Source organism: Melampsora larici-populina (genome assembly GCF_000204055.1).
Source record: "Melampsora larici-populina 98AG31 unplaced genomic scaffold MELLAscaffold_21, whole genome shotgun sequence".
Lineage (NCBI taxonomy): Eukaryota > Fungi > Basidiomycota > Pucciniomycetes > Pucciniales > Melampsoraceae > Melampsora > Melampsora laricis-populina.
In genome coordinates this window covers 224,115-239,470 of record NW_006768785.1, presented here as the reverse complement: position 1 = coordinate 239,470, position 15,356 = coordinate 224,115, and the positions used below count along the sequence as shown (strand labels likewise).

General features: G+C 41.7%; 1 protein-coding gene across 1 annotated transcript; it reads right to left on the bottom strand.

Annotated features, from left to right (window-relative positions):
- Positions 1 to 854: 854 nt before the first annotated feature.
- MELLADRAFT_107009 (uncharacterized protein) lies at positions 855 to 1,972 on the bottom strand (the record flags this gene model as incomplete). Its single annotated transcript, XM_007410557.1, has 2 exons — positions 855 to 1,562; positions 1,643 to 1,972. 2 exons carry the CDS (start codon positions 1,970 to 1,972, stop codon positions 855 to 857), a joined length of 1,038 nt encoding a protein of 345 aa, XP_007410619.1.
- Positions 1,973 to 15,356: the final 13,384 nt, after the last annotated feature.

Genomic DNA, 15,356 nt, shown 5'->3' with positions numbered 1-15,356 from the left:
AATTGGCAAAGGAAGGAGAAACATAGAATTCTGGGAGATCAAATTAGGCTTGAAGTTGTATGATAGCAAATCACTTTGATTCAAAACAAAATGGGACAAAGTTTTCTAAAGCATATATTTGTATTCAAAGACAGAAGGTGAGGATAAAAACTTCCACTGGATACTTTTCTCTTGCAACACGTTAAACTATCAACAGCCGGGTTGACTTGTTGTGCGCTTCTCGTGTCGTCTTGTCGCACGTAGTTTTCACGATAGTAGTTGAGGTTACTTTGCGGATCATCCTTTGAGAATGTTTTCAATATTTTGTTCATAGGAAATGGTATTGCGGTGGAGCGACTATGAGTTTGAATTTCGCATCGTGACACAAGACATGCAAGAAGGAAGCTAATGAAGTACAACCCGAAGGGACCAAGGTGTGAGTGAAGGGGTATGACATGATGATGGTGACATTGAAATACATTGAAATAATTTCGTGACTTTCTCATACAAAACAAATGTCCAAAAGGAAGAAGAAAACAACAGCGAAACCCAATTATTAAGTACATATAGACTATTCACTGATTTGATCTAGACGCTAAGAGAAACAACAACCAGATATGATAATGATAAAAGCGAAAATGCTGACTAAAGAAAAACAACCACGAGAATGATAACTCGGGAAATGATGATGGATCGATGAAGAAACACGATGCAGGCTCACGAAAACGTAGAGAGAGAGTCAAAAGGGTAGAACGAAAAAGTAAAATTCGCAAAATGAGGTAACTGTGGAGACATTAACATTAAGAAAGTTCGTCTAAGAAGGAAACTCAGGATAAGAGGGGTATACCGATTTAGTTTAAAAGAGGTAGAAAAGATCATTCAAGATTGTGAAATTGGAAAGGTGATGATGGGGTAGAGACAAGTGGAGGAGTCAAGAAGGCTTGATAAGGTGACCCAGCGGTCCAAACACCTCCTGGGCTATGGACTTTGCTTTCAACAAACTGAATGGTATTCTCAGCTTCCGGTTCGACCTCATGCATTTTGAAATCCTTCATCGTGGGTAGACTTGAATCCGATTCCGCCACTGTGTCGATCTTCAACCCTTTGAGGTTTCTTGTCTTGTAATCGAGACTCTTCATGTAGGAAATGCCGGTATGTGACGCAGGTGAATGAATTACGCCTGTAAGAAGCCACGAGTCGTCATCTACCAGTTCATTTCGAATGGAGGGGCCAAGATACGTCTCAAGGCAGGATACATTAGGATGGAAATTGGCTTTGGGTGTGATTTCACAGGACTGAACGGTAGTAGCAGTTGTAGAGAAACTTGAAGTAGAATTTATGGAAAACATGGACGTGGCCCCGACTGATGAAATTGACGACGATACTGAGCTGTTTGGATTTCTAGCTGGCGCAAGCTTGAATGGCGGAGTTTGTTCAACTTGCAACATGCTTGAGTGTTCTTTTTGGGAACATGAGGCTCGGGGAGAGATGATGGGTAAACTGCCATCTATAACATTGAGGGATTCGGGCTTCGAGTTGGGATGATTGTCAGATGACGAGGGAAGAAGGTAGGCTGCCAGCATCTAATGTTTTACCGATAGATGTGACGTCAGCTGGAATCCTGGATATATACTCATGAAAATGAGGGACTCGAAGTTCTTACCTGATAATGTAATGTTTGGTGCCGGTAATTTCCAAACATCCCGTCCTGTAGCTGAGGGTTATTAGGATCGATATTCTCCTTGTTGCCATCCTGGAGACCTCTTGATGTTTTGGGACGGGGAATTGAAGAAGCTTTTTTCTTTTGAGATTTGGGTAGCGCGGATTTCGACGACCGGGTAAGAGGTTGATTGGTTATGGTGACGAGAGTCGCAGACCGGGCACGCAGTGGATGATGTAAATTCAAGGACGGTTGTAGAATGCGTGATTGACTCGGAGGAGGAGTAATGTTGGAGGTAGATTGAGATCGGTTGAAGAGCGAAGGTAAGCCCATGATAAGTTATCTAATGATGAGTCAAGAAAGGTAATATGTGTTTGAAGCGCAAGAAGATCCTCAACAAACCGAGGTACAAGATGGGAAGTGGCAAGAAGTAGTAAAAGAAAAGTCGTTCAGGATGAAGAAAGGATAAGTTCGTGGAAGCGGCAATGGAGCTATATAAAGCCCGGATGATGACGTCGTTGGGAATAGTGACGATCTCTTTGATACTTGGTACATAGAATGCTAGCAGGCCGGGCCAATCATGATGTAAGGCACATGAGCTCTCAAGATGAGTTCGCAGGAGCATTATGCTAGCCTAAAAATGATCGACTCGTGTCCAAAATATTTTGAACAGTTCGGCGTGTAGAGCATGACACATTCTCGACTGCAAACGCAGCAGACTGGTTTTGGCCACGACCGGAACTGAACGCGCTAAACGGAGCTGAGTAGGACACTTGTTCTTTTGCCCATCTACTAGCGAACGCTCAGAGACTATCTTTCTTCGTCCACACAGCCGAACACTTTATGAGAGACTTCTGGACCAGTTAAGAGGTAGCGGTCTAGTTGAGGATTCGCCCAAGACCTTCTGACACTACTCATTCATGTCGACATTCGCTTTTCGATTGACCCATTGTCGACTTAGAGTACTGAACTTGTCTCTCTTGACGTTTGACTGTGATTTTCCGGTTTTGATTCTTTTCATGTCAAAGACAGGTGGACAAGTGCAAAAAGCGACAATAGCCTATGGTCGCTGCCAGCAAGCTTCCTTCAATTTCAGACGGGAATCGATCAAGACTCGAAACCCTCAAACTCACTCAGATATCAAGTTTTTGAGGAGCCGAAGGTATTTTTGGGACCCTCGCATCAACGGCATTCTAAAAGTAGCTTTTTAAAAACATCGGACGATTGTTTGTGCTCCAATTTGAGTGGTTTAATTTTCAATTCTTTATTATCGAGCCGTTCTGAAATTAAACGAGGCTTGATGGCAGCGACTATATTTCGTCACTTCCATCAGGATCCAAACGGGTGAAAGTTTGGCAAGCAAGACTGCACCAGATCAATCCAAAAAGAAGCGCTGAATCGAAAGCACTACACATAATATGATAACCTGTTCCGAACAACCCCCAGAGTCATAACGAACTTGATTGTCACCCTGAATCAAAAAGCTCAAGTGTGATCATTTCCATATACAAAGCATGACGCTGTATTGGGCATTGTCACGCAAAGCGATCTTCAAAAGTGATCAAACTTCAACAACAACGATGCATGACTGATAGCCACAAGAGGATCTGGTAGCACCTGAAGCGACGAAATAAAAAAACAACATCTACGCCGAGCATGGTCCAAGTCACTCTACCCGCTCGTCTCAAGGTTGCTGAGCCAGCAGAGTCACTTGATGAGACTATATCAAAATGACAAGTGTCACCAGAGAATCTGGAGCTTCATGAAATCCGCGAGCCCCATTGTACGGGAGTACCCAAAGGGTTGTGGAAGTTTGTAGCCGCTACTGCTACCCACTTGAACCTGCAGCAAGCCCCTTCTGGAAATGATTGACAGACTTCACACAACCTAGACCGAAGCAAATTTCTCCATCCGTTTGCATTGTCAGCAACGCTCATCCGGCCACTCACCGACCTCCCGGGCCGAGTGCTACATGGCTTAAATGTTTGAAAAGTTTGAAAGATTAAGTAAGGTTTTGCTGGTACGATGAGGTCCGGTTTGAATGATGCGGATGGTTTGCCTGCACTGTGATCAAGCTAACTTAACACAAGTCCAAAATCTCTCGCAGGGCTTTCTTGCCTTCACAAGCTCGGTGCCCTGGAGAGTTAGCTTGAACAAGCCCTCTCTGCGCGGCCACGTCCGCGCGCCTCGCAGAGGCTAACTTAACACAAGTCCCAAACTCGCAGGGGCTTTCATACCTTCACAAGCTCGGTGCCCTGGAGAGGGACTTGCGAATTATCGGCTCTTTTTGGTGTACCAGCAGGGACCCGATAAGAGTCGCTCGGGTAAAATTTCTATACAGACAATTATCTTCTGTAGTTTAGACACTACACAATATCTGAGTAGACCAAAGTTTCCAAAATCTCGCAATGCATGAGACCCTCCTTGATCAAAGGTCAAGCTGTCCTTTTGCTCTTGCAAGAGGATCGAGAAGACTTTTTCGGGTCAAAATGAAATTTGAGGAGCGCTTAAACCAGTTTAAACTGATTGAAACTGATTTACGGGATACAAAGTTAAAACTGGGTTTTTTTCCCAGTTTCCCAGTTTTTGTTTTTGGCTGTGTTTGGAACTTTCCCACGTTCTCCCAGTTTCCCAGTTTGCGCAAACACAGCCAAAAAGTCCGAATTGGGAAACCCGGAACAAATCCGGGTTTCTAGTTTGTATCCCGTAATTTAATCGCATTCAAAATGCTTCGTCGAGATTACGTTGGGGTAAAGTGAGCACCAGAATATTCAATTCTCCACATTCTCGTCGATTCATTCAAATGTCTCAGTGCACCGCCGCAAACAATGTCGATACCCAGGATGATACATTACCTGGATGCGAGTCGGAATCTGATGTGGAAGATGACGTACATCTACCCACAAACGCCACTCCCACCGGCCGAGTGGTGTTGAGTGATCGCATCCTTCATGAATCTGCAGACGTACTTTGTCAGCGGATTCGAGATATATTCCGGAAACGTTACAATCAAGATGCGAAGGATTTGCAAGTTGAAGTAGTCGTGTGGTTAGTAAAAGGGCATGATGTGTTCTTTCACGCCGGCACTGGTTTTGGAAAGACTAGAATTGCCGAGACGTACTTCTGGTTGCATGACAAGCGTCAAAAGCCGCTTTTTATTGTTTTGAACCCCTTAGATGCGCTAGGAGACAATCAGGCATGTGATTCCACTCACTTTCAAGGGGGCGAAAATAGGTGGGAAGTAACTTAGCGTTTACATTACTAGGGAGATGCGAGGTCTTTATATAGACGAGCATCTTTGGGCGAAGTACAGATAAGGAAATATTGTGGTACAATAAGAACAGCAGGATCGCTGTGATACAAGTTAGGTGGAGGACGCAAAAGGCCGGATCCGGTACTGCAGGATCCGGTTACAATTAGTGGAGGTCTACAAGATGTAAGTGATCGGGACGGATCTGGTAAGGTCCGTCTCGATAAAGGAAATGAATAAAAAAATAGAGACTTTGAAAAGCATTGAAAGCAAAATAGAGAAAAGAGAAAAGCGCGAAAGCGCGTACAAAGAGAACAAAGGGAACGGTCGAATCAGGGAATCACACCATCCCCTCCTTAAGACCATAAACTTCCTAGTTTATTACCTATTTGCTGCGCCAGGATAATTCTCTTAGTGCGGCTAAGTTCATGACAGCCAGCCTTTCCACGTAATCCTCGATAAAGCTGTTGGGAACATGTTCTAAACAAGTTTGAAAATCTTCAAATGACATTATTAACATTCCTTGAGCTTCCCTCATTAGCAGCTGCATCTCGCTCATGAAGACGTTGGGAGGCAAAGAAAAATTGGTCGGAGGTTCCTTTAAATTTTTTAATACGAGAGCCATTTACTTTAGCTTTCAGAACATGACCGTTAGAAGTCATTAAGGTGAACGTACCGTGGGGGTCGGCATCTTTAACGATGAAGGGGCCATCCCACTTAGGATGGAGTTTGGATGGGCGTCCCTCGAACCGCCTGAGGACTCTGTCGCCCGGGCGGAGGTTTCGTTCCGTGTAGCCTTCTTCCGATTCCTTCGACCTTTCTTGCGCACGTTCATTGAGTTCCTGGATAAGGGTTTCTCTTGAGGCTTTGAGCTTGTCGACTGCGATGTTACGTTGTCTGTAGATTAGTTCGAGGTTTTCATAGGAGCTATCAAATTTCATACTTACAGCTTCGTCCGGTAATCTAGCTTCCTCGCCATAAGCCATGTAAAATGGGGAAGCTTTCATGGAATGAGAGTAAGAAGCGCGATATGCGAAGAGGCAAGTATTTAGATATTCATCCCAGAGATTCTGTTTATAGGGTGAGCAAAACTTACGAAGGGCATTCACGAGAGTACCGTGAAATCGTTCATCTAACCCGTTGGTCTGAGGATGATAGGGTGAAGTATTCTTTTGCTTGACGTTGTTGTCCTTGAGGTAAGTTTTGAAGTTTTGAGATATGAATTCAGAGCCGTTGTCCGTTAGGATTTCTTCGGGAAGTCCGTGATTCAATGTGATTTCTTTGACGAGAGCGACAGCAGCATCTGAGGAAGTAGAACGCAAAGGTTTAGCATATGCCCAACCGGTGCCATAATCTATGGCGGTGATCATATACTGATTTCCGTTGGCCGTCTTGGGTAAGGGACCAACAAAATCCATTCCCCACTTTCTAAAGGGTTTACCACGGGGAACGAACTGTAGAGACATACCTTGTTGCTTGGTCGGGGCTGCGTGTACTTGGCATGCTTTACAGAGGTCAATGGCCTCCTTGACCGTTTTGTCGAGGTCAGGAAACCAGTAGCGGGCTTTCGTTGACCTGATGACATCTTTGACATTTCGATGTCCTAAGTGTTCATGAACACGGTAGCAGATCTTCTCGGCCTCGAGTTTGCTTGTCGGTACTGTGAGGGTATTAAGTAGGGGGTTATCAAGATTGATTTTGATTAGTCTATCACCGTCTAGGGTGAGATCACCTGAACCAACTTCCGAAGGATCCATGCCGGATTGAAGTTGGAGCTTGTACTTGAGTAACTGTTGGTACTGATCTCCGCAGTCATTGATAGTGAATAAAGCATCGGCGGTTTCTGGAGGATCGGCGTCAAATTTGGTGTCGGGTTTGCGAGAGAGGGAGTCTGCAGCCAACTGTTCTTTACCTGGTCTGTAGACTATGTGATTGTCAAAAAATTCGATTTCGTCCACAAACCGGGCAAGGCGTCGATTGATATGTTTTTGGGTTTTGAAATGTTTTAAAGATTCATGGTCAGTTCTAACTAAGACGGGCGATCCTTCAACATAGCCTCGGAAATGTTTGAGACCATGAACTATTGCAAGTAACTCACGTTCTTGCGCTGAATAATTCTGTTCCGTTTTTGAGAGTTTACGGGATTCGAAAGCAATGGGTCTTAGATTGTTGTTCTTGAGTTTCTTTTGATAGAGATTATAATCAAAACTTACGTCCTTGGGAATCTCATAGTCAGTGTCTTGTTGCAAAACAGCGCCTATATTGGTTCCAGACGCATCGGTATCAAGAACGAAGGGTTTGAAAGGGACAGGGTGTTGAAGGGGGACTGTCTTGGTGAGGGCTTCCTTAAGTTTTTCAAATGAGAGAGTCTCTTCATCCCCCCAGACAATTGACGACCCTGGCCTAGGGGATCCTTCAGTCAATTTATAAAGAGGTGAAGCAATAGAGGAAAACTTAAGAATGAAGCGTTTATAGTAAGTGCATAGGTTCAAAAAGCCTCTAACTTGAGAAATGTTAGTAGGAATTGGCCACTCAACAATTTTCTGAATTTTGTCGGGGTTTGTCCGAATGCCATCTCCGTCGACGACGTGACCTAAAAATAATAATGAAGACTTGCCGAGTTGACATTTCTTGGCAGAGACCACTAATCCTTCTTTCTTGAGGATTTCGAAGATAGCTTTGATGTGAGTTTCGTGTTCCTCTTCGGTCTTGGAGTAGACAATGATATCATCTAAATAAACAAGAGCGAATTTGTCAATTACATCCTTCAAGATTGAATTCATCATTTCTTGAAACGTAGCGGGTGCGTTACAAAGGCCAAATGGCATCACCCGCCACTGAAAGTGACCAAGCCTACAAGTAAAAGCCGTCTTCTGTTTGTCCTCGGGAGCCATAGGGATTTGCCAGAAGCCTGACTTCAAGTCGATCGTTGAGAAACACTTTGCACCGGAAAGAAAAAGATAAGCATCATCGATGCGGGGCAAAGGGTAAGCGTTCTTTCTTGTAACCTTGTTGAGTGCTCGATAATCAACACATACCCTGGTAGAATTATCGGGCTTCTTGACTAGTAACAAAGGGGATGACCAAGGGGAATCAGAGCGTTCAATTATGCCTTGTTCAAGGCTTTCTTCGATAAATTGCTTGATCGTGCTATGCTCTAAGGGAGTATGAGGGCGACCATGGGACTTGATAGGTTTTGCGTCGCCTGTGTCAATAAAATGTTTCCAGTTACGATCCTTGATGATGATGTCTTCCATCCAACATTTAGGCGCTATGCCTCTAGCGAGGCGTTCTAGATGTTCAGTCCAGCACTTGTTGTCTATAGTAAACAGCTTGGGTTCATATTGTTTTGGGCTGAGATGGAAGGTTTTAACACCGGACTTGATAGTGTATTTTCCCGTTGTGTAATCGATGTAGGGCTGGTGTTCTCGCAACCAGGGTAGTCCAAGAATTAAGGAAATGTTGGGAAGGGAAAGAATAAAAGCCTTGATTTCAAACTTGAAGTTATTATCTTTAAATTCGTCTTCAGCTTCTGCCTCGAAGATGGCGACCTTGTCGCATGTTTCACGACTACCGTTAGCTAGCCTAACTCCTTGGTTACTAACGGACCTGATTTTGATACGGTCGGGGTTGATTTCTTTCATCTTCTCGACTTCTTCTGCGGAAACGTAGTTAGCAGCCGCGCCTGAATCTATGATAGCGTCGAGTTGCATGTTGCGAAATAAAACTGGGTATAAGGGAAGTGAGCTCTTGTGGGCATCTTCGTGAATGGCGAGCTCTAGTATTGACAGATCGTATGGAGAAACATTGCTTGGTTCTGAGTCGACAGCTTGTGCCTTCATATCGTCATAGTCGGTACAGACGGAACTATATTCTACTCCGAAATTGCTGCTTGACTCGATGGCGGCAGTGCTTGAGTCTTCTTCGTCGGCGGTACAATTGGATCCAAATTCAACCCGATCCGCCCAATTGGTATATGACGTTGCTAAGATTTGATTCCAGATTTCGACATTCTCTAACTCTCTTTCTGCTAATGCGACTGGTTCGAGAGTAGGGAATGGAGAAGGGGTCCGTTCATTAGTGAAACGGTAGCCGTCAATTTGGGAGGGATCTAATCTGAGTCTTTTGTTCTCCATATCAACACAGAACATATCTTGATCGTTCTCACTGCCGGATGATGTGTCTTCTTTTATGGGCCTTTTGTTGTTGGCATTGTTGATTTCTCGAGGACTCATGTCGAAGAATTTAATACCGGTTGAGATAGTTGGAGGGCTGTCTTCATTACCATAAGCTTTGCAAGATTTACAGCATCGGTAATGATCAGCTTCTTTGATGACTCTAGCGACGGCTTCACGTTCTTTTTCTAAATCAAGTAGCATTTCAGGATCTAAGTCACGTAAGGTTTCCAGGTAATTTCTTTTGTACTCTTCTAAATCAATCCTTCCATCTTCAGTAGGACCGTTTAAGCTTTCTGATGATTCTTGGGACACTCTAAAAACGTGTCCATCAGCGTCCGAGAAAGGAGTTAAAAACGGGGACTCTTCTTGTAATTCATGATCTTGGAATGGAGGGATAAATGAATCAAGTGAATTAGAATCGGGAGTTCCAAAAGAATAAGGGAAATGTTCCATCAAGAGTAAGTTAGGCTTTCGACGATCGAAGTTGTTTTGTCGATTCTTCGATCCATGAAAAGTCTTCTTCTTGTGTCCTCGGGGACATTTATCAGACATGTGACCTTTTTGGTGACAGGAGTAACATTCGACGTTAGATAGATCGACTACGTCTAGGTCCATAGGACCTGCTCCGTTGGTAACAGTGTGAGGTCTACCAAAATGGCTTGAGTGACTGTGAGAGCGAAAGTTGTTGCGATTGAAATTGAAAGAGTGTTTCTTGTCGGAAGTTTTATGAGAAGTCGAGGCCTTCTGGTCGTAGTTCTTGAAACTGCGGTTATTGATTTTGACGGTGCGTTCGGCTTCTCTAGCAGCGGCATAAATTAATTCCATGTCCTTCTTAGTTCTGACATCGGCCTTGTTATTGATTTTCTCTCGATAGTGAACCGGGAGTTTGTCGGCGAAGGAGAACTTGCGAGCTTGGAAGGAAAGAATGTCTGGGGGTACGTATGCCATCAACTTTCTAAACCTAAGGATGTAATCGTTGATATCACCCTTGTAGTAGCAGACTTTGATTTTCTCCAAAGTCTCTTCGATCATGAGATCGAAGTCGTATTGATTTAAAAAGTGAGCCTTGAAATCTTCATAATCTGAGATAGTACCGCCTTGAGCTTTGCGAGCCTCGTGCCAGAACATGAGAGATTCTTCGTCCAAGTATGGACCAATCATCTCACCCCAGGAAGCCTCTGGGTAGCGATGCATTTTGAAATTAGATTCTAACTCGGAAAACCATAGCTGGGCATTATCACCATATCCGGTGAATTTCCGAGGCTCGGCCCTAAAAGCATCCGGTTTAGGTGGGGCTGGGTTATTGATGCGATCGTTGAGTTGATGCTCGAGATGATTAATTTGATTAGCCTGTTGTTGTAGGACGTTCTCGTGTTGGTTTCTGAGGTTGCCAATTTCTTGAGCATGGTTTTGATCGCGGCGGTGAGCATCGATGCCAAACTGTTCAAGCTGTGCACGGATCATGCGGAGATCCTCGGTGGGGATTTGAACGTATTGAGGTGGGTCTTCCATTTCTGAATGGGCACCTGAAAATATAACAAGTCGAATAAAAAGATAAAAATAAAGTGATTCGTGAGAGATAGTTTTAAGACTTGATCAGAGTCTAAGATAAAAAATGTACGATACTAAGTTCTTCAAAAAGAAAATAGGTGTATTTGTTAACAAGAGATTCAAAAATCTAGTGGTAAAAAATCGCGATGAATGGGTTGTTTGTTGGTAAAACGGTTGGTTGATTCTATTGTGCGTAAAGGATAGAGGAATTCTTTTAGTTACTCTAACTGATCGAGGGAAAGGTGTCGAGAGAGATCGGAATAACTAGCTAGGGAATTACGAAGACTTACGACGGGTTTATTTGTGATTTGTGGGGTTGCTGTTTGTTTCTGGTTATAGGGTTTTCGATAAGGGTGTCTAAAGAAAAGGATATAAGAGAAACACAGAGTTAGAAATCACAGATAAATGAGGAACCTTGTTCGATATCAAGTAGACGATGATATTAGAGTTAGAGGGAAAAAGAATAAAAAAACACACAAATATATATTTGTGATTCCACTCACTTTCAAGGGGGCGAAAATAGGTGGGAAGTAACTTAGCGTTTACATTACTAGGGAGATGCGAGGTCTTTATATAGACGAGCATCTTTGGGCGAAGTACAGATAAGGAAATATTGTGGTACAATAAGAACAGCAGGATCGCTGTGATACAAGTTAGGTGGAGGACGCAAAAGGCCGGATCCGGTACTGCAGGATCCGGTTACAATTAGTGGAGGTCTACAAGATGTAAGTGATCGGGACGGATCTGGTAAGGTCCGTCTCGATAAAGGAAATGAATAAAAAAATAGAGACTTTGAAAAGCATTGAAAGCAAAATAGAGAAAAGAGAAAAGCGCGAAAGCGCGTACAAAGAGAACAAAGGGAACGGTCGAATCAGGGAATCACATGCGAACCGAAGGAATTCAAAAGCTTTGTTTTCAAATTATTGAGTTGATCGCTTTTCAAAAAAAAAGAAAACTGAAAGGTTCTGAAGAAAAGTAAGGGCTAATATTTGATATTGAACAATTCGGACGTTTTATCAAGAAGTCTAAAAGGAAAAGATAGGCTAATATTAGGATCTTTTCTTCTCACTAATCTAAACCAAGATAGATGAATTGAATAGAACTTTATCACTCACTCCTGAAAGGACCAATGAAAGAGAATAGAGGACTCAATATAAATAAGATAAAGAAACAATCGAAGGCTTGATTTTTGAACTGATTGGTCTTAATTGTATGAAGAACAAAAACGAAGGCCTTGTGTGATTTTCAGTCGATACGAGTGGAAATCCCAAAAACAAAATGATCGCAGGTATACAAAAAAAAATGTTATGATCTTTTGTTCGATTGAAGATAGAATCTAAATTAAGAACTAAATAAACAATTTGTAAGTTTAATTTGAGATCTTGATTTATTTAAATCAAATCAAGGCTTACCTTGACCAAGGTAAGATTCTAAACGAAAAACTCTTCAATCGGAGATAAGTTGGATTGGTACAAGGAAGAAAAGCTTTTGACCTTAATTCGAAAAAGGGTGGCGGTAATTGATTCGACCGAGTGGTGATATTCGATGCAATTTCCCAATTGATTCCTCACAGAGGAACGTATGACCTGGCTGGTTTGTAGCTCAGAGTCCGACAACACGATCAGGTCAATCAATACAACTGCTAGGTATCAATTGGGTCGTTGTGGTCGGATGAGAGTGTGAGATGTGGGTGAAGGGTTTTGGAATTTGGATCTTCCAAATGCGAAAACTTATTGATATGTGCCGCTGTGTCTTTTCGGACCACGCGCGGGGCTTTTATTGTACTGTCTGTGTATATGTACACAGGTCAGTACTGTATACTACCTTTGCTAAAAAGGTTGACCGGGTCGACCGCGAAGGAGAAGAGAAGAGCTGCCAAATTTGGCCGCAGCCTGCTGCGCAGCGCATCCAAATTCCAATTTCGCTCGATTCAAAAAATGATCGAGTTGTCAAAAAAATTGATGTGACTGTCTTATGGCAACTATTGAGATTAGTTACAATCAGTATTAAGCTCATTACGTTGAGATTGTGCAGACAGCCGACTTGCAACCGGAATCAGATGGTGTTGGACGTTATATCATCCAAGCTTTCTTGGTGCAAACAGTAAGGCGTGACATCTGCCCAGATGTGATGCACAGCCCGGCGTGTGTTTGAGTCGCCTTCATGTTTTTTTTTGAGCTTGGATGGTTCTACCTCATGATACAAAAAAAGCACAAGTCTTTTAAAAACTTTTTTTTTCCTTACCCCCAAAAAGTTCAAAGAGGGTCATCAGGTAACAATGATGGCACTGACACATCTCTGAGATGTACTTCTCAATTTTACTTCAAAATTTCAGCAAAAGGGCAACACCATGGGGATTGAACCCACCAACAGCTGTACACAATATCGACAGCTTGTAGCAGCCGGTACTGTATACTATTGGTCCACAGCAATTTTTGTTTCTTGGATTTGGCAAGATATCGATCAAATCGAAACGAGTCGCAAAAGCCAGCTGTTGGCGCGACTTTGTCATAATCTAAATCAACTGAGTATCGGTCGTGACCAGTCTCGGTATCTACCATAACCACCAGGTCACGTTGAGTGTTTTGACAACCTGATCATTTTTTGAATCGAGCGAAATTGGAATTTGGATGCGCTGCGCAGCAGGCTGCGGCCAAATTTGGCAGCTCTTCTCTTCTCCTTCGCGGTCGACCCGGTCAACCTTTTTAGCAAAGGTAGTATGTACTAGTTGTAATTTGCACGTGTTGGCTTTATTACAATACAAAAATGGTGGCTTACAGGTGTTTATCTATTCAACACCCTACTTTTGAATGTGTAATTCAATTGTACTGGATCAACTAATGATCCAAACAAATGAAAAAAAATAAAAAAATAAAAAAAATGCGAAATTGGAGGGGGGAAATGATTTATTTCTTTCCTCCAATCTATTCTCCTGATTTTTTGAAAATGCTGAGCTCACTCAGTTTTCAAGCAAAACAGGTCAAAAAAAAATGTAGATATAAAATAGAAATGATATATTTTTGTTTTTAATGTTTTTATAAAATAATAAGATGAGATAACAACTCAAAAAAAAATATAAAGGGTTCAAAAACACGATGAGGCCCCCAAATTGTGAGCTACTAGCGTCTTTTGGGCTAGTAAAACACTAAAGAATAAGGTTTTGCTTAACAAACTAAGTTTTTTGAGCGCGTGAGATCTTTGTTTAAAGTTCTAAACAAAGTGATTAATGAAGTAGTGTGATCAAATCAGCACTGACTTCAGTTAATTGACCTTTTAACAAAGGGTTTTGGATATCACTCCGGGAATTAATGCAAGACAGGAGTCTTCTAGCAGGAATAAGAGTAGAAACTACAGTCTAGTTTCGTGCCCAAGCTAATAACACTCTACTCTAGAGTTTATTAAACAAGGGAAATATCACCTAGTGATATTTAAAGTTCTTTAAACTCTGAACACAGAGGAACTCCCGTGAATTTAGAGTTTCTCAAGTTATTGAATTCCCTTAATAACTTGAGCAGTACTGCAAGGATCACCTCCTGAAAGAAGTCTTCAAAAGAACTTCTACAAATAACAAAAGCAATGATCAATTAGAGAAATATACAATGTCTAATGAAAGAGGACAAGGACTCTTATTTATCTGATTGATGATGTTTACTGATAATTTGATGATATGTAATGATGATGATGGACTTTCCTGGCGGGTGGGAGAGCTCTTTATATACTCACAACCCAGAAAATCCCTTACACACAACTTGTGGTTGGATTACATACTCTTTTGCAGTATGTAATCATATCTTAATTATTTAATTATTACATTTATTACACACATGTGTAACTCTTGTGTTACTCATGTGATAAGCCTTGTGAAAAGGTTATATTACTTTGTGTAATCTCTTGTATTGATCTACCTGTACTTACATATGTCATTACATATGTAACTATATGTAATTTCATATGTAATTGGCTCTTGAAACTGAGCCATGAGTTGTAGGTATTATTTTTATTATTTTATTATTATATTTCAGCCCTTTGGTACTAGCTATAGGGCTCGGGGCTGACATCCACCTATCCAATTCTGCAGTGCCAAATATTTAAACAAACTGTTTTTTTCTTATTTTTCTTTTACTTTTTGTAGTCAGTTGAAGCTTCAAATGGAACCTCAATAGGAGCCCAAATCAATAATGTAAAACTTGGTATTGTATCCTTAAATTCAACAGAAAAAGCTAAAAAAGAAGTTGAAAGGATTGGATCACAAGCCCAAGAAAGTTATGCAGTTGTACAGAATGAGTTAGAGAATGGACATCAATCGAATCATAATTAGAATAGATTAGTTGTGCTGATGAATTAGAATTGTTTATTCAAAATGATGATAACGCGAATGAGAAAGAACAAGGAAAAGATGGACAAGGTGAAAAGACAGACAGTGTGGACAAAGTGAAACAAGGTGAAGAGGAGAATAATCATCCAGATCCAAAAGGAAAATATAAAGAAGATTCAGATTCAAGTAACCAAACTAATTTATTTGATTCAACAAGTATCAGTTCATTTTTTTCAAAACTTTTAAAAGATAGCGAAAAATTAACTAATTCATTCCAAACCACTTTATCAGAATTACCAAAAACGACATCTATTCAATTTCCTAAACCTCATTCAAATTTTGATTTAAGTGCAGTTGTTATGAACTGGTTCTATTTCACTTGAGTGACATATTCACATTACATGTCACAAGCTCGAGAACCAT